Source organism: Mesoplodon mirus, assembly GCF_964341445.2.
Source record: "Mesoplodon mirus genome assembly, chromosome: 4".
NCBI classification, from domain to species: domain Eukaryota; kingdom Metazoa; phylum Chordata; class Mammalia; order Artiodactyla; family Ziphiidae; genus Mesoplodon; species Mesoplodon mirus.
This window is the reverse complement of record NC_138979.1, coordinates 152,006,919-152,033,645: the sequence shown is the minus strand read 5'-3', so window position 1 is coordinate 152,033,645 and position 26,727 is coordinate 152,006,919. Positions and strand designations below refer to the sequence as shown.

The window sequence follows — 26,727 nt, the reverse complement described above, 5'->3', positions numbered from 1 at the left end:
TTTTTTAAAATGCATTATTGTCATTGTTGTCATTTTTCCACATCTGTGTTTCTGCAGGGGGCAGAGAAAGCTTCCCATTAAGTTGGGCTGGTGATGAGCACTCTGCCCGCCTGCCTGGCTTTCTTCTTGGATGTGCCCGAGAAGTAGGAGGGAGGAACATCAGCCGCCTGGCCCCGTCCTCTGAACCTCCTGCACCAGCTGGTAAAAAGCAGAGGCAAAGAGGTTATCACGAGGAAGTGAAAGAGATGTCCAGGAACCATCCAGGCATGCCGGGCTGGAGTGGAGCAGGCTGGCTGTGGTCAGCTCCCGGGAAGACTGACTCACGGGGGCCTTGCTTGTGACTCACGCAGCGTCACACTCTGCACTGGGGTGGCACGCATGTGTGCAGCGGGCGTTGCTCTATGCCAGGGACCTGACAGTGGGCAGCGGGTTAGAAGGGTGAGGTGAGCCCGCCCCTGCTGTTCGCTGTCACCATCCTTGTCCTGGTGGAAGATGGGAGCAGGCATTCAGGGCCTCGGTCGTCCACCCCTGGAGCTGACTCGTGCATGTTTAGCTACTGCTCCCCACCCCCGAGACCGCCCATTTCAGAGACCTGGGGTGGTGGAAGCACATGGGCTTTGGACGCAGCAGATCTGGGTTCAGGTTCAGACTCTACTACTTGATAGCTAGGAAACCTTGGGTGAGTCACTTAAGCTCTCTGACCTGTTTCTCCAGCTGTAAAATGCAGACACACACCTGCCTCACCCACCTCATGAGGCTGAGTCAAGGATCAAATGAGGAGAGACAGTGACCAGGAGGCTCTCTCTCAGGGGTTGTTTGGATGGAGGTGACAAGAACGATCAGCATTCTTCAGGCAGCAGGTAAGGAGTTCATGGCTCTGGGGCTAATCCGGAATAGAGTTTTCTATGTATCAGGATGCTTTGGGTTGCAAGAAATAGTAAATCCAACTCAAACTGGCTTACACAGCTGAAAAATGCAGAGGCAGATCCAGGCTGCAGGAGTCGTGTGACAGGGTTCTGGCCGTGTTTCTCGATAAGTGTCTCAGGCTTCCTTCTAGGTAGGAAAATGGTTGTTGGAGTCCCAGGCCACACATTCCACCATCCCTAATAGGAGAGAACTGCTTTTCCCCTGTCATCAAATGTCCAGGGCTTCTCTCTCTTTGGTCTATTTTAGGCCACATCCTTGGCTCTGAATCAATCACTGAGGCCAGGACAAACCATGCTGATTGGCTTAGGCCTGGGTTATTATTAAACCTGAACAAATTACTCAAGCAGAGGGATGGATTAAAATGATTGGCTTAGGCCAATCAGGGCCCAGCCTGGAGGTAGGAGGGGGGACACAAGCCTTTTGGCTGCCACAGCTGGGGAGGGGAGGAATGGATGCCACAGTGTCCACTACAGGTTTCTAGAATCCACCATTGGAGAGAACGTGGTGATTTTGCCTGTCTAGCATCCATCTCCCCCTTTTGGCTACAACCCTAATTTGCACTGGGGCTTCATTCCTTCCCCATTCTTGGACTATGTGCTTCTGATGGAGCCCCATTTCCCACTCATGGGAGAAGCATTTGATCAATCCGTGTACTGTAATCTCCTGGCCACAGGATTGCATCTCAGAAAGGCACTTGGCTTGATCAAAGTCAGTGAAATGCAATGATACTCACTGGGAAGAAAGTGCCAGCTGCTCTTGTCTGCTGGACTTGACCCTAAGAGGATGTAAGGTCTGGAGCTATTGCTACTGCCATTTTAGAACCACATGGAGGGAGCCTGAGACTGGAGCCGATATAGAAAGATGGAAAGAAAGCCACTGAAGCCACTCAGAAAGCCAAGCTAATTCCTGGACGATTCAGTTTATGAATCAACACATCTCCTCTTTGCTTTAAGCCTGTTTGGGTCAGGTTTTCTGTCAGTTGCAACAATTCCTTAAATCATACAATTCTCCTTCCTGTTCAAGGGCAATGAATGCCCTGAGCAGTGCATGTGGGTGGCTAAAATGTTTGGGCCGAAATTTACCAAGTACATTTTGTCATTTAACACTAATATTATGTACATGGAAAGCATCCCAGCCATGAAAAGATGCAGAAGAATGCTAAATGAATATGGATGGGATTTAGTCTAGATCGGGGTAGGCAAACTACAGCCCATGGACCAAATCTGGCCCACCATGTTTTCATAAAGTTTTACTGGAGCATAGCCATGCTTTGTCTGCAGTTGTTTTGTAATACAGTGGTAAAGCAGAGTTGAATAGTTGCTTGCAAAGCCTAAAATATTTAGTAATTTGGCCCTTCACAGAGAAAGTCTGCTGCCCCCTGGTGTAAATCGTGGAATAAAATGTTAGCAAAATACTTCCCCAAAATGAATACCTGCATCCCCAGATGAAAGCAACACTGAACAGCCCTCCATCATAGACCTCTGTATCCTTGTATTAACATCAAGCCCTATTATCAGCGTTAGGAGAGCAGACTTTCATTGTACTGAACTTATCCCAGACGGTGAACGAGACATCCTGTCTTTGTTAAGATTTGGTCTCTGCAGTGCCTGTATCTTAGTAGCCCTGGCCACAGAGGGTCTAGGAAGCCTGCAGGCCTAAGAACAGTCATTTCCCACCCCAGCCATTACCCTTTCTTCTGACTCGGGATGCTGAAGCTACTGGCTATTCCTGCACGTAGCCCAGTGACCCTCTTCCATAAGGAGGTGGGATCAATGTAAACATGGTGGGAAGAAGAGACAAGTTCTTTAGCTTTCATAATGGAATGTCAGCATTGTTATCTGTACATCTCTGACTTCTGATGCCAATGGATTCCACTCCTACCAACAATATAGTGCACTCAAGAAGCTCCATGTTTAGTTCCTGGCTATCAAGCTCCTGCCAGAAGCACAGCATAATTATTACCGGTGAAATAGCCAGGGTCATGTAAGCAACCACCCTGCCAGGAGTTTCTAAACTCCATCTCTCTGCTAAGTTAAATCACCAGGAGGCAACATACCAAAATCTAAGGCTAGTCCTCCATGGTAGGACATCGTGGAACTGTTATTTAATATTATGACCTCTGCTTTTGTGTGAGGTCTTCCTGAGAAGTGGCTTCATCGAGGACACTCCTGCGTTGTCACAACACAGTGGCCAGAATCTAACTAGTGGCTTCTAACTCAGAAACGATACCACGAACAGAGGGCAGTTTAGGAATATTATTGACTGGTGTTGTTATCTCAGGCAAGTCCACGCTGGCTTATCCACGAGGTCCCCCTTCTGCTCACCGTAGGGTCTGGAAGGCTTCCCAACTTACACAGCATTCAAGGTGGGTCTGAGACAGTTCCAAGGGGGACGTTGGGGCCCATCTGGATATAGAGATCTGTAGTCGGCTTATATTTCTTTATTGATAGGGGAAATATTTATTTGGGGCAACCTACCTTGAATGCTATGTAAGTGCCTCCGACTTAAGGATCCACATGATAAATCTGAGAATCTACCTGCAGGACCCACTCTGAATGCTCTTTAAGTTGGGAAACGCTCCAGACCCAAATGGGAGCAGAGAGAAGTCTCATGGATTTGCCAGCGTAAACTCCCCTACCCTTTGGGGCCCACCTCAAATCCTCCCTCCTTGGTATAAAGCCAGTTCAGACTGAAGCAACCCCTTCTGTCCCTTAACCACACCAACGATCACTGCAGTTAATCTCGTAATACCTCGAGGCCAGTGGTGTTAGAGGGTCTGGCCTTTTGTTGTAGCGAGCATTTCAATATGTTGCTTTGTAGCCTGAACTTTTTTTTTTTTTTTTTTTTTTTTGCGGTACGCGGGCCTCTCACTGTTGTGGCCTCTCCCGTTGCGGAGCACAGGCTCCGGATGCGCAGGCTCAGCGGCCATGGCTCACGGGCCCAGCCGCTCCGCGGCATGTGGGATCCTCCCGGACCGGGGCACGAACCCGCGTCCCCTGCATCGGCAGGCGGATTCTCAACCACTGCGCCACCAGGGAAGCCCTGTAGCCTGAACTTTTGTTATCCCAGCAAAAAACAGCACGGGGGCAGGAATCACCTTCCAGGATGTGGCTCTGGCTTATGCTCCACCTCTGAGGGTACCCTCTCCTTTCCTGTCAAGGAGGGGCAGGCCACAGAGCACCCGCCTTCTTGGCTTCTCCCTGGGAGAGGGTCTCTGCCCAGACGAGGAACGCCAGGTGACACAGGATTCCGACCTGTCCCTGTGACGGCAGCCCTGCCTCTGGCCAGGACGTCCATCACCCACCCCACCTGCTGCTGAGTGCCTGCGTGAGGGCTCGGGAGCGCAGTCGCTGCTCGTAGCCAGGTGGGGGAGACAGACTCCCAGACCCTGAAACCGTGTGTGGAGTGCTGGGACAAACTGAAGTGCTCGGGGGGGCTTTTCCCCTCCTTGTCCTCGACTGGAGAAGGGATGTGAGGGAGGAAGGCAAGTCAGACCTCTTTGTAACTACAGACTCGCCCGGCCTGCAGTCGCACACGGGAGGAGACTGGCGACCCACGAGCAAGCTGCAGAACTCCAAACGCTGGGCACTCGGAAGGAATTTTCTTGGTACCAGTCACAAATGAGAGACATCATAGAAAAGGTTATTCTTTTACTATTTCAAGGAGGTAATACATAGCCCAATACACCAAAGCACTAGGGAACTAGAGGCAGCAGATGGCCAGAGTTTTTGAGAAGAGCCTTATGCTGCATCTCCAGGCCCCCATCTGCCCACAGCCCACGGCTGCTTATGGAGAGGCCAGACCAGCGACATGGAGCTCGCTGTGATCGTAGCAGTGGACAAGTGAGCCAACTCCTCAAGACCCCACCGACTGAGAAAGGGTTCTTCTGTGAGGGCAGCAGAGGCCCTGCCAGGCTGAACACACCAGGCAGCGCTCAGCCCTGCCCCGGCCAGGTTTACACGGTTACTGCCTCAGCAGCACCCAGCTTATCTAGCGCTTGGTTTTATTTCTCTGAGCCTCGAGTGGGCAGGATGTGAGTAAATCCTGAGTCAGAAATTAAGGTGAAAGTCTTTCTTAGTAGTGTTAATACTTGGGGTGAGAGAAGACAACACCGTCTCTGAGGAGGGTGGGCTGGGAGTCGGTGGAAGACAGATGGAAACAGACTGGCCACGGGCTGAAGGTGCTGCCTTGCGGTCCTCAGAGGGCCTTTTCAGGGCACCTGGGGGGGGCGGGGCTGAGTCGGGGGTTGGGGGCTTGGGGCTGCTTCCTCTGGCACAGAGTTGAACTAGAGGTTCATTTTCCACTCATAATTGGCTTCCCGGGTCTAAGTCACCACAAGTGGGGCTGAAGCAAATCCTGCCCACGCACCTGCCCTACCTGGCCTTGGAGATATGTGGTCAGTGCCCAGTGTGGACAGGGAGGGACTCACATCTCCCGAGACCTTTCTCCTCCCACCCCAGCTCCTTCCCCTTGCAAGTAACCAGGCTGGGAGGTGAGCGCCTCGGGCACCTCTGAGTGAAGTGCCACCATGTTTTTTTCCTGGAAAATTCATTTTGGTGGGACCCAAAGCCCCTGCCTAGGCATGGAGCAGATTTATTTCCACCCACGGAGGCCACCTTCCTGGTGACTTAACAGCGACACAAGGAGGAATCGCAGCAGCGACTCCAGATGCTGTAACCCTCATAAACATCGTTCACTTCGACGCGACAGTTGCACTGGAGAGCTGCACTGTTCCCCCACCAACCCTGGCCAGGCCAGAGCGGGCTCAGAGGCCGCGTGGCTGGAGATTTTTGGTTGGACAGGAGTGGAAAGAATTTTTTAAAAACCACACCACTGTGTCCTCTAAACACAGAGCCATCCGTTTTGTTTTGTTTAACAAGAAAGGACAGAGAACCGAGCTTCACAGCGGCCAAGGCTTGTGCAGCACAGAATGCAGTATGTATCGAAATGTATAAACCTTGGTCTGACTGGGGAGGTGGGTGAACACAGAGCTGCGGGACACCATGTCCTCTAGTCAGTGGCAGGCTCTGCTGTTGCCTCATCCTCATGCTCCTCGAAGCCTGGAACTGGCTTCTGCAGAAAGTGCATGGTGGCCTGGATCACCTTATCTGGTCCAATATTGTACACAGGGTGAGTGGGCTGCTGCAAAGAGAAGAACAGATGCCAATTAATCACCCCAGTGGTCCTTGGAAATGTGCACAGCCTCTGCCCATTAAATGCACTTGTAAAAATGTAACATAAGGAATCATCAGAGATGCACTAGGAGGATCTCACAAGGCCCTAATGTTCAACAACAGGGTATTGGTAAAAACATGTTATAGTATGTGGGACACAAAGGAACATTATAGAGCCATTAAAAAACATGCTTTCAAATATTTGACGATATTGGCAAATACTTATATTAAGTGAGGAAAACAGTATGCGTGATATTATCCCAAACTTACTTTTTAAAGTGTTGATAGATGTGATTTATATAAATAGGCAAAAAATGGACATATGCCCAGATAGGAACTGTGACAGGACTGTTTTAAATTTTCTTATTTATACTTTTGGGGCTTCCCTGGTGGTGCAGTGGTCGAGAATCTGCCTGCTAATGCAGGGGACACGGGTTCGAGCCCTGGTCTGGGAGGATCTCACATGCTGCAGAGTAACTAGGCCCGTGAGCCACAACTACTAAGCCTGCGCGTCTGGAGCTTGTGCTCCGCAACAAGAGAGGCCACGATAGTGAGAGGCCCCCACACCGCAATGAAGACTGGCCCCCGCTTGCCACAACTAGAGAAAGCCCTCGCACAGAAACGAAGATCCAACACAGCATAAATAAATAAAAATAAATTAATAAACTCCTACCCCCAACATCTAAAAAAAAATTTATTTATACTTTTATATATATTCTAATTATTAAAACAATGAATATGCATCTATATTTATAATCAAGAAAATGGACCACAACCCTGTTACACTTAAGTAAAGGTGTCAGGCCATATATAAATTATTTTATATTATCCCACTGCACCACAGAAACCCAAAATAAACTTTGTTCTCAGACAGGGCACAATCCTAGGCCAGTATTCAGGACTCTTCCACCCTGGGACAATGAAGAAGGGGACATAATTGCAAGAGATTTAAAAAATTTTAAGAAAATACTACATGCGAAAACATAAAAATTCTGATAAACTGAATAGTTTTATAGAACAATACGGATTTTCAAAATTGCTCAAGAAGAAATTCTTTAAAACCTATATGAATAAGTTAAATCAATAACAATTGTTTTTTCTGCTACCACCATTCCCCCCCCAAAAATACCAGGCCTACATGGTTTCTCAAGCAAGTGTTAGCTTACAAGATAATCTCTAACTTATACAAACTTTTCCAAAGAAAAAGTAGAGCAGGAAGACACCCATCTAATTTTATGAGGCTACATTATCCTGAAACACAAACTGGAAAAGAATACAATAAAACAAAATTTTAGATCAGTCTTTCTCATGAACACACATGCAAAAAATCCTAAATAAAAATACGAGCCAAAAATACCAGCAGAGTGAATCCAGCAGGCGTTAGAACAGCACATACACCCCCTACACACTCTATTATCACCAAGCAGGGCTTATCCCATAACGTCAAGGTCACATCAGAATATGTATTAACAAAACACAACATCAGATTAAAGGAGAAAAGCCAGATGAGGAAAAAGCATTCAATAAAATTTAACATTAGATTATGACTGAAATAAAACAAAAAAACAACCCAGTAGACCAGGAACAGAAGGAAACATCCTTAACCTGATATGAAATGTTTACCAGAACCTCACAGTAAGCATCCTCCTTAATGATGGAATTATAGAAACCTTCCCATTACAATCAGAACACTTTCTATTACCACCTCCAGTCAACACTCCATGGGGGTTTTAGTCAACATTACAGGGCAAGAAAAGAAAGAAAATTCTTAAGAATCAGGAAGGAAAAAGCAAAACTCCTTACTTGAAGATGACATTACATTCTAAATAAGAAATCCAAGAGATTCTATAGACAAACTATTACAACTATCAAGAGAATTCAGAGGGAATTCCCTGGCTGTCCAGTGGTTAGGACTCCACACTTCCACTGCAGGGGGCCGGGTTCAATCCCTGGTCAGGGAACTAAGATCCCGCAAGCTACGCGGAGCAGCCAAAAAAAAAAAAAAAAAAAAAGAATTCAGCAAGGCTGCTGGGTGCAAAATTATACTATAATTATCAATAGCATTTCTATACATTAGTAACAACCAATTACAAAATAAAATGGAAAAAAATATTCCAGTCACAATAGACACAAAAACTATAAATTTCTTAGACGTAAGTCTAACAAAAGATGTGTTAGTCCTTTAGGGAGAAAATGATAAAAGACCATTAAAAGAAACGTAAAAAGTCTGAAGAATTGTGTTTATAAATGGGAAGCCTGAATGTTAAAGTCAGTTCCCTCCCATTAATCTTACATTCAATGTAATTCTAATAAAAATTCGACTAGTTTTTTTTGTGTGTGTCACTTGATAAGCTGATCCTAAAATGCACAGGAAATCCTAAAATGCAGAAGGCAAAGAATATCCAAAGCAGTTTTGAAGAAAAAGAATGAGGCGGGTAGGTGAGACTTGCTTACCTGCATTTGAGATTTGCTTAAGACAGCAAAGATAACAAACAGACCAATGGAACTGTATGTCCAGAAACAGTCACCGCATATACAGAAACTTGAGTATGTGACACACACGTGACACACATCAATAGGAAAGGTTGTAAACTTCAATAAATGGTGCTGGTCAACTGGTTAACCAAAATGGGAAAAAGATAAAATTATATCCCACTACAGACGGAAATCAATTCCAAGAGAATTAGATGGGATAAGCAAAACTTTAAATTGTTTAGAAGAAAATATATTTATGACCTCAGGGTACGAAAAGATTTCTTAAGTAACGCTCCCCCCCCCAAAAAAAAAGCCTTAAAAACCGAAAAGGCAAATAAAATTATTCACTTTAGAGTTAAAATCTTCTATTCAACAAAAACACTAAAAACAAAGTGAAACGACAAGTCACAAACTGGAAGAGATTCACCACACACAAACCACTGACAAAGGATTAGTATCAAGAACACACAAAGAACTCCTACTACATAAGAAAAGAGCAAACAAAATTACAAATCAATACGAAAATGAGCAAAGGATAGGAGCTGGCTGGCAGTTCACAGAAGACATAACACAATGGCCAACAAACGTTTGAAAAGATGCTCAGCCTCACCAGTAATCAGGGAAATGCAAAACAAAACTGAGACACCATTTCACATCTGTCAAGCTGGCAGAAAGGAAAAGTCTGACTGGAGCGACTCATCTTGGTGCCACGTGAGCATTAAATAACCCAAGCACACAGGGGCGAGGTTCAGGGCCATCTGGTGAGGATGAAGGTGTATCTCTCTCAGAAACTGTAACTTGAGAATGTTCACTGCAACACCTTGTGTAATAGCACAATCTGAAACCATCTCAGTGTTAACCAACAGGAGACTAGAAAATTAAACTGGGGTACACTTAGACAAGGGGATACCGTACAGGAGTGAAGGTGACACTTAGACAAGGGGATACCGTACAGGAGTGAAGGCGACACTTAGACAAGGGGATACCATACAGGAGTGAAGGTGACACTTAGACAAGGGGATACCGTACAGGAGTGAAGGAGACACTTAGACAAGGGGATACCGTACAGGAGTGAAGGAGACACTTAGACAAGGGGATACCGTACAGGAGTGAAGATGAATAAACTAGAGCAACACATATGAAGACGACTAAGCCTCAAAAGGGTAATGGTCAGTGAGAAAAGTGATGCAGAATAAATGGTGGGGTAGATACTGTTATAAAACATTTGAAAACATACAAAACAACTCTCTATATAGTTTGTGGATACATACCTATGTAGTAATGGCAAAAAAACATTTGCAGGCATGATAAATGTCAAATTTAGGATGGAGCTACGCTGAGGAAGGAGGGAGGGAAAAGAACGGAAGAGGGTTGCATAGGAGGCAAATACTTGAAAGAGCTGAAGGGTTGTTACTTGGATTTTCTCAATTACTAGTGAGGCTGAGCATCTTTTCATCCACCTACTGGCCATTTGTGTTTCTTCTGTTGGAATATTTCATGACAATCTGCACAGGCCCCATCATCTGACAGCTGCAGTCTTAGCCGGAGATGAGTCTCAGGATCGTGACTAGGCTCACAAGCATCTCCTGCGGCCAGGCTGGCCTGGGGCTAGATGCCGTGGTGAACAGCTCGCCCGCACGGGGCTGACAGTATTTGAGGGAAGCAGATAAAACCCAGTTAAACACACGCATGACAAATCGTGCTGGTGCTATGAAGGGCACAAACCAGGCTCTGGCAGAGTGTTTCGGGGCATCTCATTTACAGAAGGTGGTCTGAGAGGGCTTCTCTGGAGGGATGGCCGCAAGCGGAGAGCTCCAGAAGACAGTCAGCCACATGGGGAGGGCTGCTGGCTGCAGATGCAGAAACTCGCTACCGCTGAGCCAGCTTCCTGGGAGATGGGAACTAACGACAAGTGGTCTGGGTCCTAGGCTGTGGGACAAAGGCACAAACCCTCTACCACAGGTTGGACCTTCGCCTGGAACCTCGAGTTTGCCAGCCAGATGCTCATGAATGGAGATCGAGCTGCAGACAGAGGGTGGGGACAGTGAGTTCACCAGCCCGTCCATGTCCTCCTGCAGCCGGTTCTGCAGGCCAAGAGCAGGTGCTATGCTCTCCTGCCAGCCCCATCCTGGGGGCCCCGTGGAGAAGCAGTGGTGAGCCCCCCAGCCCACCTTACCAGGGCGTTTTCGGGCACACCCAGGACCACATCGTGCAACATGGCTCCACTGCCGAAGTGCTGGGCTATGGACAGTCCGCTCAGGCAGTAGCAGGTGTGGTAGAAGTCCCGGGACCTGGAAGGATGGGGCGACTCTCAGCAGGCGTCCTCTGCTCCCCACCGGCCCCAGCACAGCCTCTGACAACAAGGCCACCGCACAGACGCAGAGGCCCGGGGAGCGCTCACGCGTCCCATCCCACCCTCCACGCACCTCGAAGCCTGGCTTCCCCCAGCAGCATTTTTCAGAGCCCCATCCTTCCGCCCTGCTTGATAGCAGGAACTGTAACCTTACAGTCAGTCCTGTCAGCTGTCTTCCGGAAAGGGCTCTCCAGGGTAGTGCTGGCTAAATTAATATAGTTTTTTAAAAAAAAAAATCTCACATCAAAATTTCTAGGAATGGGCCAAATTCTTCCTGATAAATTGCTGGGGACTGGCCTTCAGCTGGACCAGGATGCAGAGGCAGCAGGGTGTGTGTGTGCTAGGGGAGTGGGGAGTGAGCAGCAAAGGCGACAGGACTTGACTGGTTTCCCTTTTTCTTTCAGTATGGCACCTAAAGGTATTGAATCTACTCGGTAATAGTCGCCTTGATTATAATCTCTGTTTATGACACTCAGGAGTTTTAAAATCCTGTATCCTCTTCTATTTAAATCAGTTTGGTTAAATAAGAGGAGGGGCTTCCCTGGTGGCGCAGTGGTTAAGAATCTGCCTGCCAATACAGGGGACACGGGTTTGAGCCCTGGTCCAGGAAGATCCCACATGCTGTGGAGCAACTAAGCCTGTGCGCCACATCTACTGAGCCTGTGCTCTAGAGCCTGTAAGCCACAGCTACTGAACCTATGCTCCAGAGCCCACGAGCCACAACTACTGAGCCTGCATGCCACAAGTACTGAGCCTGTGCTCTAGAGCCCACAAACTACAACTACTGAGCCTATGCTCTAGAGCCCACGCGCCACAACTACTGAGCCTGTGTGCCACAACTACTGAGCCTGTGCTCTAGAGCCCGTGAGCCACAGCTACTGAGCCCGTGAGCCACAACTACTGAAGCCCACATGCCTAGAGCCTGTGCTCCGCAACAAGAGAAGCCACCACACCACAACGAAGAGTAGCCCCCTCTCCACAACTAGAGAAAGCCTGCGCGCAGCAACGAAGACCCAACGCAGCCAAAGATAAATAAATAAAATAAATAAATTTATAAAAAAATAAATAAAAATTTAAAAGAGGAAAGAAAAGCTACCAACACAGCAATCTGTTTACCTAACTGGAGAGGGGGTGCAAGTCAGCTGGGTAAAAAGGAGAGCACTGGAGGGGCCAGGATGGATGGACGGCACTGGATGGGGGTGCTCCCAGCTGGGCTGCTTCCTCCCATGCCACACGTGCACTAAGCAGCAACACGGAAAGGCCCACCCCGTCTGGCTCTGAGTAGGCCTGAGGTGCTCACCCCTCTCTCCCCGCCCCGCCCTCCCCTCCCCAGAGGCAAGGCACTCACTTGCCAGGTTTATCCAGAAGCCCCCCGGTGGGGCACTGGCAGCACATAAGGATGTACTCCTGCAGGGCCTGCTGATGAAACATCCAGCGGCTCATGCTGAGGGCAGGGTCACCTAGAGGAGACAAAGGATCAGTATGGGCTGGAGCCTAGGAGAAGCCCAGCAAAGGATCAATGACTTCTTTGTATTTTAGGATCCATTAGGAACTGTCAGGGTTTCCCTCTATTCTCCTTGGACTAATCTTGAAAACTACATTCTTGGGACACTTGATTTCTCACCCAAGTACCGAGACACGTCCCTTCTCCTGAACCTTGAAGAGTCAAAGAGCAGCAGGTCAGAGCGGCACTTGGCTTTACTTGAAGTGTCCCCTTACCCTGGATGACCACCCTAAACCATGTCCCTTGCAGGCATGGACAAACTGTTTAGCTCAGCTTACCAGACTGACCTCTGCTACTGCTCCTGACTTGGTTCACAATTCCTTTCCCTGGGCTTCTTAAGACATTTCCTCCAGTGCATCTCTGAAACTTGTTAACCAGACTCTAATTAGCCAAGAGAACTCTAATGGGGTAATAATGTCTGTTTCTTCTATTGATACTTGTCTTAGCCTGGATTTAGTCTATCTCTAAAGGGAATTCTCCAACTAGCGTTTTGGCTCAAAAAATTTCCCTAAGAAGCATTCTAATAACCACTCTCCTGCATCATATAATATGATAGCCCAAGCAGAAACTGACAATTCTGGTGATAATATTAAAGTACGGCCAATCAGCAGTCAGAGAGCCCTGTGGACCACTCGGTTATCAAGGGTGGAGGAGGGACAAACAATTAATAGATAGATGTGCACGGAAACATTTATGTGGGAATACACATATAGAATGTGCATTAAGTCTCTGGTTAATTTTATACTTTGATACCTGGGCTACAAAGGTAGCAAACAATCTGTAAGTGACAACCGAAAGCTAATTTTTCTTCCAGTCTTTTTGTGTTTCTATGCGTTTTTCTATATAGGTATGATAATTTTGTATCTTACGTTTTTCATTTAACCCTACAGGCATACATTTTTCTGTTCTGCTACATAATCTTCATGACCATCATTCTAAAGAGCCATACAGCATTTCATAAAGTGGACGCAAAAGGTAATGGCATCAATATAGGCTCTGGATCCAAACTCTCATATATATGAGTAGAGAATCTTCTGTGGTAAAAATTCATCAAAGTTTATAGTAAATGTGGTATATAAAGAGAATATGTAGGCAAAATAGTTAATTTTGGAATATTTATATACATAGAATACTATAGAAAATAATCATTTTTAGATTTCTTAAATGAGAGATGGGAGGAGAGATGGGTGCAGTTGGAAAGTGATCGCCGTCTCCTGGGTCGAGCACTGGATGAGGTGCACGGTCAGCCGATGTTTGGGGGCCACATGCAAAAACCACTCATCTTCAACACCCGAGTCCCGCCCTGCCCCTGAGATGCTCACACTAGAAGAGGCACGTGGGAACTGAGCCCAAGGAAGGAGGAGCACTTTCAGGTCCCCCCTCTCATGCTCAGCCTGGCACACAGGCTTACTGAAGGAAGCGCTCACACTATTTTAATTACTTTCCTCTTTGTTCTTTCTCCACCTGTGAGCACAGTGGACTCTGTAGGAGATACATACATATATGATGGGACTTCACTCTATCTTGTTTCCAAGGTTGTTTCCAGTTCCTTGCAATCATAAAAAATGCCGCAATAAACATCTTTGTGAATCTCCTCTATGTCTAGGATTATTTTCTTCAAGTAGATTCACAGGAGTGGAGTGATTCAGTTAAAGGGAATAAACATTTTTTTTTTTTTCTTTTTGCGGTATGCGGGCCTCTCACTGTTGTGGCCTCTCCCGTTGCGGAGCACAGGCTCCGGATGCGCAGGCCCAGCGGCCATGGCTCACGGGCCCAGCCGCTCCGCGGCATATGGGATCCTCCCAGACCGGGGCACGAACCCGTATCCCCTGCATCGGCAGGCAGACTCTCAACCACTGCGCCACCAGGGAGGCCCGGAATAAACATTTTTAAGGCTTTTAATAGATACTGATAAACTGCTTTAAGACTTTATATAGCTGCCAGCAAAATTTAAGATTTTCCTGTACTACCTCTAGCATTGGTTACTTTGAAAAAAAAGTTCTCAGCAATTAAAATGTTATAAAGAAACAGTACCTGATCATTTGTTTTGATGTGCATGCCTTTAGTTACTAATTAGGGTAAACTGTTCCCCTAACTTTTGCTTACTAGTTCTATTTCCTTTTGAGAGTGTCTGTCCTTTTGTCCTCTGAGATCCAAGAGTCAATTTTATTAATCTAGATTTTTACTATATTTATTCTTTATCTGTATCATATGGTATACCTATTTCTCCCTTTTGGTTCTACTTTTTTGGTTATATGGGTTTTTTTAATTGCATAAATATAGTTTACACATATGCTGTAATCACAGTGTTGATTTTTTCCTTTGTGATTTCTTATTTTAAGAAGCACATTTAATGGGTACAGGGATTTGGGCGGGCGGTGACGAAAACTCTAAAATTGATTATAGTGATGGTTGCACAACTCTGAATACACTAAAAACTACTGAACTGTACACTTTAAATGGGTAAATTGTTCAGTATGTGAATTACAGCTCAACAAAGCTGTTATTTTTAAAAGCATATTTACTAAACTTTAGGGTAACTGCATTAAACATCTGTACAAAATATACCTTTACTTCATATCCTATAAGAAATAAAAGACTGTTACCTTAAGATAAATGATAACCTATCGCTAAAATTGGAATCTGAAAAGAAAATGCTACGTTTATTATTAAAAAGATTACAGAGTGTTTCAGTTACCCCCTACATTATTGAAGTCTAAAGGCTCAAAGTTCATAAACTCGACAAGGAACTTCCTGAGATCTTGAATTTGCACATCAACACACATAATTACGGTGAGATGAAGGGAGATATGATTACAGGCTGATAACTGTGCACTGGAGTCGGCCTTTTAAATCCTTTACATCTCTCCCTTAAAATACAGATCCCCATTATAATGTCATTTTGCATTTCAAAGGTTCCTTTTATCTGAGAAATCAAAAGTTTTTCAAACAGTAACTGACAGGTACAGCCACATGTAGCTCAATTTCACAGGTGGACAAATAAAGCCTGTGGTACATCCCAAAGAACATGGCAGCGACTAGTAACTATCAATCCAAACACAAAGGCCTGCTGCTATCCTACTGCTCCACAAAAACAAACTGACTCACTAATTTAGTCAGCATTTGATATTTTAAAGATATTAATAGCGATTTGTTCTTGTACTCAAATACCGTCTTCTATACATAAGGCAGCCACCGCGTGGACTACGGAAGAGGTAGGGATTGGCCTGGGTTCATGTGCTACAGTTGCTGGTCCCATGTCATCTTTTTAGTTATCAGAATGATCATCATCATCACCTTTTAAAAATGTATTTGTTCACTTACTAAAATAAAAGTAGTAACACATATGGTAAAAAAAGAAAAAGAAAAAGAAAAAAAAAAAGCAGCCTACAGTACAATAGGAAAAGTACATTTCCCTCCCTCCATCTCCTACCCCTCTCCCAAAGGTACCCATTGTTAAAGGGGAGTTGTGTATACTTCCAGGAAAGCTGGGTGGATGCCAGCCTGTGTGCACACAGACAGACTGTTCTCGGCCTGGCCTGGCCTTTGACACTTGCCATTGTGTCCTGGAGAGCTTTCCATGTGAGCCCATTGTAATGCAGCTACTGTATGAAGAGATCATAATTTATTTAATTGTTAGCCTTTTGATGGGCAGTTGGGTTGTTTGCTATTAAAACTCCACTTCAACACACATCCTTTGCAATGTCTGTGCAGGTAAATTCCTGCCAGCGTCCTCACTGGGTTTAAATAATTTAAACTGATGTCTCCAAACTACCCACCAAAAAATGATGCACCTATTTACACACCCTCTAACAGTGAAAAACAGGGTCCCACTGTTTTTATTTGCATTTCCTTAACTATCACCTTTTCATCTGATTAATGGCCATCTACAGATGGCAGGGCTCTGATACCATGATAGGTGGCAATCAGGTATTATAAAGCAAGTCACTTACCCATGTTTTACTTTGTTTCCTCACCTGTAAAATGGGAATAATGATAGAACCTGTTTCTTTTTCTTTTTCTTTTTTTTGGCCATGCAGCTTGCGGTATGTCAGTTCCCCGACCAGGGCTTGAACCTGGGCCACAGCAGTGAAACCCCAGAATCTTAACTACTAGGCCACCAGGGAGTTCCCAGACAGTATTTGTTTCATAGGGCTGTTTGGAGGATCAAATGAGAAAATACATGTGTAATACTCAGTTCTGCCCCTGGCTTGCGGTGAGCACGTGGTAAGTCTCAGTAGTCGTAGCAGCTGTAGTAGAAGTTATAATAATATCGGTTCTTTTTCTGTCTGTTCTGAACCTGTCTGTTCAGATCCTCTGCCTGTTTTTCAGTTGGGTTGTTCATGTTTCTTACTGCTTGGTATGACTTTCTCAAATGAAATTAAGCTCTTCATCATTTATCCAAATATTTTCCCCACCTTGCTACTAGTTTTGTTTATAGAATTTCTCTTTTGTAGAATAACTTTTGTTGTTCTCATTTATGGAAGAAAGATATATTACTGTAGAAAAATTAGAAAATAGAAGTAAAAAACAAAGAAAACAGGGCTTCGCTGGTGGCGCAGTGGTTGAGAGTCAGCCTGCCAGTGCAGGGGACGTGGGTTCGTGCCCTGGTCCGGGAAGATCCCACGTGCCGCAGAGCAGCTAGGTCCGTGAGCCATGACTGCTGAGCCTGCGCGTCCGGAGCCTGTGCTCCGCAACGGGAGAGGCCACAACAGTGAGAGGCCCGCGTACCGCAAAAAAAGAAAAAAAAAAAAAGAAAACAAATATCACCTGTCATTTCACAACCCAGATACCTTCCATTAATTTTTTGGAGTCAACTCTTCACTGAAAATGGAATTACATACATACTGCTTTGAAACCTAACTTTGATCACAGTATATTGTGAATATCGTTCTACGTCGCATCTCCTTTTGACTCCTAATGTCAGCATTTTGCCCACCACTCAAAACACTCCCGTCTTCCGGAGCCCTGCCTAGTCCAGGTCCACTGTTTGCTGAGACGTGAGCTTCGGGCCTAACATGGGCCTCCTTCCAGGCAGTGAAAAAAGCTGGAAGCACCAAGATTCACAGGCAACTAACTTTTCCCACAGGCAGAGCTTTGAATGTGACTAGTCCTCCAGAACATGCACTACAATAAACAAAATGTGAACCAGGGCCCCCTTGAAGACTTTGGCAGGTAGCCCTTCTGTTACGCTCTCACTATATTTTCCTGGCAGCTGCAGAATGACTGCATCTTAATCCTGCCAGGGACAGGTTTGTGAAAGGCTGACGGTGTGACCCCAGAGGCTTGACCTCACCAGTTCCAAACAAAGAGATCACTAGAACCCCGAGTTATTTCTGTTTTGAAATGCCGGACTCTCGGGGGACTTCTGACTTCCCTACTACAGTGCTCAGCCAGAGATCGTGCAGGTTCCAGAGTCAGGGGACGTATCTCAGCTGAGACATATCTCAGCACCCTGAAACCCTGAAGCTGAAAGCCCGGGGGCTCCAAGCCAAGGACTCTCAGGACAGACCGCGACGGGGAGGATGGGGCGATGGGGAGACAGGACAGAGGCTCTGCTGACTTCAGTTCGGTACCCAAAGTGGCCACAACTTAAATGAAATTAAGAAACGAAAGAAAGGGGCTCAGAAAAAAACAGCCAAACAAGAAGGAAACGTGTGTGGGGCAGGGCGGAGGTGGGACGGGCGGGGGTCGGGGGCAGCAGAAAAGAGTCTCATCTTCTACATTTGAGCAATGAATAACCCAACTACTAAGTCCAAAGAAAAGCTTCCCTCTGGGCCAAGGGATCTCATTCCAAGACCAGATCTGCGCCCAGCAGGGCCTCCAGACCTCCCCTCTCCCACTGGTTTCCTCAAGACACCCTGTTCTCACATAAAATAAATGAAAATGATGATTCCGGAGGCAGCCGGTGGCCTGAGATGTCGAGAGGTAACAAGGGAAGGCTCCCAGAAGTTTGCTCTCTAGCTCACTGCTTGGATCTGCATTCCCATCTGAGGCTCCACAGAGATGAACCCAGGTCTCTCCGCTCCAGTGGTGCGGGGCAGGGGGGACAAACCCGCATCCAGGATTCTTCGGTGAATCGAAAATACAACACTTCTAATGGCGGCAACCACGCAGCCAGCCCGCCATGGTGGGTCTTTGCTCCAGGGGTTCTGGTTCTCTGCCCGCTTACGCAACTGCCTTTCTGTCATTGCTGTGACCATGTGCGTAGTGTGGGTTTTCAGTTCTGACGTGACACATAGAGAGTTCTGCACCGGAAACTGCGGCTTCACACGGAGTTGAGGTGGTGGTCACCGTGGAGCCAGGCCCCTGCCTCCCCCTAGCCATAGCCAGAGTGAAGCAGCAGTGGCCCCTAAACCACTGGGATGGAATCCTAGCCTGAGGCGGGAAGGTCCACACTGGGCACCTCAAAATCCAGGACAGACAGCCTATTTCAACCCCTCTAACAGAGCGCCCTGGCCTCCGACTCGGTCAGCAGCTGAGGGGAGTCACCCAACCCTGCCTCCAGCCCCTGGGCTCACCTTGGGCGTGCAGGGCACGGTGGAGCAGAGGCAGGAGCCCCGCCTGCCAGAAGGAGTAGCAGCCGTCCACCAGCTTGTTGCAGCGGCCCTGAAATCCACCTTCAAACCGCATCTGCCGGCTTGTCACCCATTGCTGAGCGTGAGACAGAGAAGGGAGAGGCAGCTGTAGGTTAAAAGAGGCACAAAATCCAGCAAGCCCAGATCCCCAGAGGCCAATCTGGGAGGGAGGGGTCCCGTCTCTTGGCTTCCTGGCACCCGAGTTGTGGTGCTGTGGCCTCGGACTTCCTCACCCTCACTGCCGCAGACTACAGTGCAACATCTGGTCCAACCCTCTTGAGGCAACCAGCATGAATCTCTGCTTAGGGCCTAACAGACAACTAACCACCTTTTCCCAGGTTCCAAGTGGGTTCTGGTGCTGAGAGAACAAGTGCGCCAAATTGGCCTGAAAGGAAACCTGCAAGCATCTTTTTTTTTTTTTTTTTTTTTTTTGCGGTACGCAGGCCGCTCACTGTTGTAGCCTCTCCCATTGCGGAGCACAGGCTCCGGACGCGCAGGTTCAGTGGCCATGGCTCATGGGCCCAGCCGCTCCACGGCATGTGGGATCTTCCCAGACCGGGGCACGAACCCGTGTCCCCTGCATCGGCAGGCGGACTCTCAACCACTGCGCCACCAGGGAAGCTCAAGCATCTCTTAATAAATAAGGTGTAACTAGGAAGTTTAAGGCCAGACCACCAATGGCTCATTTCTATTCACTTTCCCTGCTCAGGGAAGTTTATTAAAAGCAGATAAATGGAATTTTGTGCTACAAGTCATCAGATGATCTCAAACTACTCTTGACTTTTACTTGGCACCTGAGGAAATTCATCCAAGATTTCTTAGCATGGCCCTTGTCCCTCGCACGACTGGGGGCAGAAGCCGTTAGCCCTGGTGAACGAGGATGGCTCTGTGTGGTCTAGCCTCTCTGCTATCCCAGGGGAAACCTGCTGGCTGACAGAAGAAAAGAGTTTACTTTGAACCTGTAAGATGGCTCTTGGTGTCACTCGGTGGTCACACTGTGATGCATACTTATCTCCAAGTTTTCTAAACACACTCTACTATGAATATGGAGATGGTGAAGGGTTTGGCCTGGAGGCCGAGCAGATAATATCTCCACTTCCCTCCCAGCCCCCCAAGGCAGTTCCAGCCACCTGCCAGCGACTCACGGAGCAGCCTCACCAAACTGAAAGGTACAGAGTACGGTATTTCCCCTGTAGCTACGTTCTTACTAGACTGAGTTCCTGAAAGGAGTCACTAAGGACCCTCTTCAGAAGGAGTCCAGCCCTCCTTTAATTAATAACTGTAGACTTTAGATTATATCCCTGTTCAAAGTAACACCCACCCGTAGAGAGTCACAATCCAAAATTCTTAAAAAGACAGAAAAACTGCACGGCAGGTGCAGGACTAATATATCCCCAGTCAGTCTTAAATGAACCAGCGCTTTAGGACTGATGCCATTTAATGAAAGCAGGCGAAGCATTACTCAAGAAAACAGCCACTACAGCACGGAGTCCATTCTTCACTTTTACTTACCCCACAGATTACGTGTTTCTAACCTAGACTAATTATTTCTTTCTAGTGCCTAAGTCCATGGATTTATTCTGTTTCCCTTGCCTATATGAATTCATAAAATCCTTCAAATATGGGTCCTAGTTCTCCCGGAGCGAACAGAGGGGAGGGAGTAGTTTGGATAAGAAGGTCGCACCTACTATGTACCAGGCTGTTTATACCTTTCTCGCCTTTGACCTTCAAAGAACTGTTACTTCTACCTTACAGAGAAAAAAAAATTGTAGTTAAAACAGACTAGACCATTTTCCCAAGGTCATATGGCTGTGAAGTGGCACAGACAGGGTTCAAATCCAGAACACTGTTATTGTAACTGAGGCATCTGCTTATTCCTTATTTCTGCCTGGGAGATGGAGCTTTTATGTTTCACGCCTTGTTGGTGAGCAGTTTTCAAAATGTCTGATAAACTCGAAGTCTGCGCACAAAGTTGGCCATTTTGGCATACACCTTCAAGGCTGTAAGAACCTTCAAGAAGAGTATGTTATAGGAGGCTTCCTAAAGGTAAGGACAAAATGCTGCTGGTCATATCTGTATAGAGTATAATAGAAACTGTCTTGGAAGCTCAAGATGGGTGTCACAATGGTTCCTATGATGGGAACCTGACATCTGAACTTGGGGAGAGGAGATGAATATCAGTTGTAGCTGGTTTGCTTTGAGGTCATGGTGAGGGAATAAATGCTTCCCCAAAGATAGCTCCTTTGTGGCTCTGTGTCTGTGTGTGTGTGTTTATGTACTAGGCCTCCAATGATAATTTAGCTATAATCTAACAAGTCCCTGAAGCTGACTGTGCTCTGACTTCAGTCTGAATATTGGGCAGGAGCCTGGAGTCGAGACATAAATGCCTGGGCCACCTTCTCTGTGCATTACCCGGCTGTGCCTAGCTCATGTAAAGGTAGTTACTAAACGTGCACATAGTGCAGCAGGTAATAAAAGCTCAGCTTCAAAATGCCTCAAAGCTCTTCTCGTAATTTCTTCTCCCAGGAGAATCTTTCTAAGGCACATGATAACCTCTAATTTTAAGAGGCTGAAGCTATACTTCTCTTCGAAGTAGGAGGAAGGTACTCTGGCCCATACCAGATGTCTGAGGGATTCAAGAAGCCTCTGGAATTGGTCTAACACACTGTACAGAAAGTTCAGAGCAGGAAGATGGAAAGGCAGGAAGAAGGGAACTGAAACTGAGCACAGATGTTCACCCCTTGCACTTTCTTGGTACAGTGCTGAGCACTCCAACAACGGCATCTGGAGCTTCGTTACAGGACTGTTAGTTCACAGCTCCAGGCAGGAACTGTTAGCCCTTCCCACAGCCAACCGTCCCTTAAGCCGGCATGCCTGAGCAGTCACATCTCAGGGGCCTGGGGCCTGAGAGGAAGACGGATCACCAAGTACTTACTAATAAGCTCTTCAAGTTCAAGAAGCGTTCCTTCTTGAGGATGACCAGTGCAGCCAGGCCACAGAAGGTATAGCCGCCGTGGGCTTCCATCCCTGGCACCCCGCCAATTCCACCTTCCCAATTCTGACACCTGGAAGGAGATTGAGAAAAGCAGACTGAGTGTCAACCAATGAGCACAAGTGCAGGACCACCCTCGATGGCAAAGAATGAGTTTGCTTAGTTTAATGCAACTATATTCAATAGCTGTAACTATATTCAATATCTTGTAATAAACTATAATGGAAAAGAATATGAAAAAGAATATATATATAAAACTGAATCACTTTGTTGTACACCAGAAACTAACACAACATTATAAATCAACTATACTTCTATTAAAAAAACAAACAACATTGCAACTATGAATGGAAAGATGCTAATTAACTTTTAGAAATGCCTTTTCCTCAAAAAAAAAAAAAAAAAAGGAAACTCAGACATAGTCTACTAATGTAACAAACATAGTACCTCAAGTCATTACTTTTTGGAAAAAGTTATAAAATCATGCGTATAGTGTGATAACCATCAGGTTAAAATAAAATTGAAAAATAATTGCTAATTCTGGTTATCTTTTAGTACAGGTCTATTGCTGATATTTTTCCTCTTTATTTTTCTGTATTTTCAAAAAGTTTCTATAGTGAAAATACATACTTTTATAACTATTCAAAGTAAACTTATTTTTTTAATTACAATTTCCTACAATTTCAAATTACTTTATTATCATAATAATTATTTGGGATTAATTTATATTTAAGAGTATATTTTCTAGTAAAAAACATGAGTAATCTTTGGCTCAGCAATATAGGGTCATTTCTAGGAATTAATCTTATAAAGTAAGTAAGAAATGTGTTCAAAAATCAGGTTGTAAGAATGTTTACTGTATTCCCATTTATAACAGTGAAATATTAGAAACAACTCAGAAGCTCAACAGTAAGGGACTCGCTATATAAATTATGGTATATCCATATAACAGAATACTACACAGTCATTTAAAATAATGCTACAGAAGTATACTTAAAAATGTTCCAAATACATTACATGAAAAAGTTATAAAATGATAATATACTGCATGATTTTTCTGGAATTCTGGAAACGTATACAGCAAATGAGTGGTTAGTGGTGGATTACAAGCAGTTAGATTTTCTTTTTGCTTGTTTATAATAAACATGTTTTATCTGTGAAATAAGAGATTTTCTTTTCAGTATATTTTCATATAACAGAACTTTACTTCCAATGATCTACAGGTATGTACATAGTCACACTCCCTCCAGGTGTGTCTGCCTCACAAATCCTGACAGGTGCACAGGTGGATGAGCACTTAATCCAACTTCTGGGTAGAAGAGAAAGGAACCTGCAACACCTCCTGTCTTCCAGGTACCTCTCATTAAAGGAGAGGCCTTGGGAACTCAGAGGCCCTTTTCAAAGAGGCCCAAGGCCCAGGGAGATCACAGCAGAGTGCAGAGTCAAGAACTGGCTACCATCCCCTGAACAGATTCTTCAGCATCCTCTATCCCCTAACCCCACCACCACCCAAAGACACACAATCCAAGTTTTCTTTCCAGTGCATTTGGCTTCATGGAGCACAGGAACAGCTCAAGTTTGAAAGGTCTGATGAGTGAAGAATATGCAAGGGACCTCTGAATTTTTTTTTTCTTAACTTACCTTTAAAAATGTTTTTTGAGTTAAAAAAATAATAAAACAGTATAAAAGAATAAACAATAAAAAGTTACAACTCCTGCTGAGCCTGGCCTCCTAGTTCCTCTCACCAGATGAGTTTCTATGTCTCAGTCTCTCCTTCTCTCCACACATACACACACACACAATATACATTTATTTACATATTCCACTTTCCATCCCTTTGTTTTTACATGCATGAGAGCAATTTAGTAAAATTCTTTGGGAGTATCTTCTAGTTAAATATAACTGATTGAACACAAGAGTCCAGTAAAATGAAAGTAAAGGAATTTTAAAAAAGGATAAACCCACAAGGGTAAAGAGAATAGGAGAGGATATAAATACAGACAGGAGATAACAAAATTGTGAAAGCTGGAAAAGGAGAGAGGTAAGACGTAACTGACTTAACAGAACCAAGAAACCTACACCAGCCCTGGGAGGAAAGGAGGAAAGAAGAAATAGAAAGCAAGGTGATATGTTCCGATGACAAGCCGGGGGACACAAGGTACCCCTAAAGTGGGATGAGTTTCAACCAAGTTGACTGGTGGTAAATTTATAAGAGAATCAGCTATACCTCCAGGTACCCAGCAGAAGATGGGAGGTTTCAGGCGCTGAATGAAGAGGAACTGAATTCCAGGATTTCCAGCACAGCTGAGAGCAGGCAGAGGCACTGTACTGAGCAGGGGGATTAAGTGAGTCTAAGATCTGAGCACAAGCACCCTCAACCCCTTTCCCTATTAGTGTTTCACAAAGCTGGCTGCTAACTTCATAGCCCAACCAGGAATCTGGAAGATTCTTCTCTAGGGAAATGGATAAACCCAAGGGAAAAACCCTACAGATATTGATATATGAGAATTCCCCCATGAATGGCTGCATCCCAGCCCACCGTGACACACACAGTGTTTTAGCACCTGACACTTAAATATGAACACCAGACATTTGAGCAAAGTCTCTTACATGAAAGAGACTTTTATGTAAAACATGAAACAAAAATAAGACAAATAAACAAAAATAAATTGGAGGAAATAATGCAGGGAGCAGAAGTAAACTTTAAGTTATATTTTTAGATAAAATATTATATACAAAATAAAAACACTGCAAGGACAAATATCCCTGAAACAAGAACAGGAGAGAATATAAAAAGGAAGTATTCTTTATAAATGGAGATTAAAAGTTAAAATAGAACTGCAGAAATAAAAACTTAACAGAGGGATTAGAAGATAAAAGGTAAGGGAATCTCCTAGAAAGCACAATAAGAAAGATGGAGAGATCAAAGATAGGCAAAAAATGTTTGAAAAATTAGAAGACCAATTCCACCTATTGGATGTTATAAAAAGAGCAAACAAAGAAAATGGAGGGGAAGAAGTTATCAAAAAAATAATAAAGTTTCTTGGAAGTAAAGCACATGCAATTCTAGATTGAAGATAACTGCTGAGTGCCCAGCACAATGAATGAAAAAAGAAATCCGTATCATGGTTCATCATCATGAATTTTTCAAACAGCAAGAATAAGAGAAACAAAACAAAAACAACAATGGATTGGGAATACAGTAGATTGGGAGGCAGTAAAGCACAGTGGTTACCCTAACAGGTTTTGGTCACTTAATTTCTTTGTATTTTAGCTTAATGTCAAATTCAATATCCCATCATTTGCTATATATGGAAACTATGACATGGAGAAGTTAAACAATTTATCCAAGGCACAAAGCTAATAAATGACAAAACTGGGATTCAAACCCAGGCAGTCAGAATTTCACATCTAGTTAAGTGCCTAACAAACCAATCCTGCAAATAACTATATACTCTGGACAAAACACACTAAAGCAACTTCCTGAGGGCTCAGCAAACTGACAAAAGCTGGGGATTTGAAAGTTGGAGCAGTCAGTCCCTCCCCTCCCCCACCCTATTTTTTTTCTTCCTGATTTGCCCTGAGGATGGCTACAGTCACCTAACAGTGGCAGCAGCAGGTCAGGGGAAGGCAGCTGAAGCTAACAGAAGGCCCACCATGTTTCTGGCAAGAAGAAGCAGGCTGACAGTAATCGAGGAGGAATCCCAGAAAGAGGAGAGCCAGAGAAGGAAAACCCAAATTCCATGTTTAAACTTCGCTTAAAATTTTACCTGACCCTGAATTACACATGCATTGGGCAAAATGAAAGCAGCTTCTGACCAAGAACTGATCCAAGACCTGAGCCCCTGCCCACTGCAGGTGTGTCTAACCAAGTTGATTGCCGGCTAAAGGAAAAATATCAACACTCTTTAAAGCAATCTGACAGAATCCAATCTCTGCAATATAACATCACAATGTCCAGGGTACAGTCCAAATATTACTTGACATAGACACTCAGGCAAGTGAGACATGTCAACTCCAAGACAGCCAGATGTTGAAATGACCAGGCAAGAATTTTAAAGTAGATATTATAATTTTATATTTACCTCGGTGAAGTGAAGAAAAATACACTTGTAATGAATGAAATGATGGGAAATCTCAACTGAGAAAAACAGAAAGTATAAAAAAGAACCAAACCCAGGTAGTCCAGATCAAAAGGCTATATACTCTCAATCTTTAAACTATCGCTCCCTTATTCTTGAGTATTACATACCAAATCCTCAGTAAATGCTGGTTACCATTATTATCAGCCTTTCTAACAATGACACTGGTAGCCAGAAGATAATGGAGCAATGCTTAAAAATTCTGAAGGAATACAATTCATCCAGTTTCCAATTTAGAAGTCTCTAACCAAATAAACTATAAATCAAGTATGAGACTAGAATAAAAATACATGCAAAATCTTTAAAATGTACCTCCGAAGTTCTCTTTTTGGGGATCTGTTGGAATACGATATGTGATTCATTAAAATGAGTGAGTAAACCAAGAAAAAGGAGGATGGGGCTTTAACAAAGCAGAGAAGTGAAGCGAATTTCCTGCTGAAAGGAAGCTTCTGGATGTCTGCTGTGCAGCAAGCTGAGAGCAATCTGTCCAGTCTGAAGCAGAAGGGCAGAGGCCCCAGGAGGGATAACTCAAAACGCACGTGCACACACACATACACAAACACACACAAACACACACACACA

General features: G+C 45.0%; 1 protein-coding gene across 2 annotated transcripts in view; it reads right to left on the bottom strand.

Moving 5' to 3' along the window:
- Window positions 1-4,562: 4,562 nt before the first annotated feature.
- Window positions 4,563-26,727, bottom strand: part of FNTB (farnesyltransferase, CAAX box, subunit beta) — an 80,397-nt gene continuing 58,232 nt past the window's right edge. Inside the window, exons 8-12 of one of the 2 annotated variants that reach the window (XM_082618929.1) lie at window positions 21,947-22,076; window positions 18,955-19,087; window positions 12,278-12,389; window positions 10,753-10,867; window positions 4,563-6,069 (exon numbers count right to left, since the gene is read on the bottom strand). In XM_082618929.1, coding sequence (XP_082475055.1) covers window positions 5,938-6,069; window positions 10,753-10,867; window positions 12,278-12,389; window positions 18,955-19,087; window positions 21,947-22,076 — 622 coding nt within the window. In that variant the 3' untranslated portion in view covers window positions 4,563-5,937. The remainder of the gene's footprint in view (window positions 6,070-10,752; window positions 10,868-12,277; window positions 12,390-18,954; window positions 19,088-21,946; window positions 22,077-26,727) is intronic. The other variant, XM_082618930.1, reaches the window with a different exon arrangement.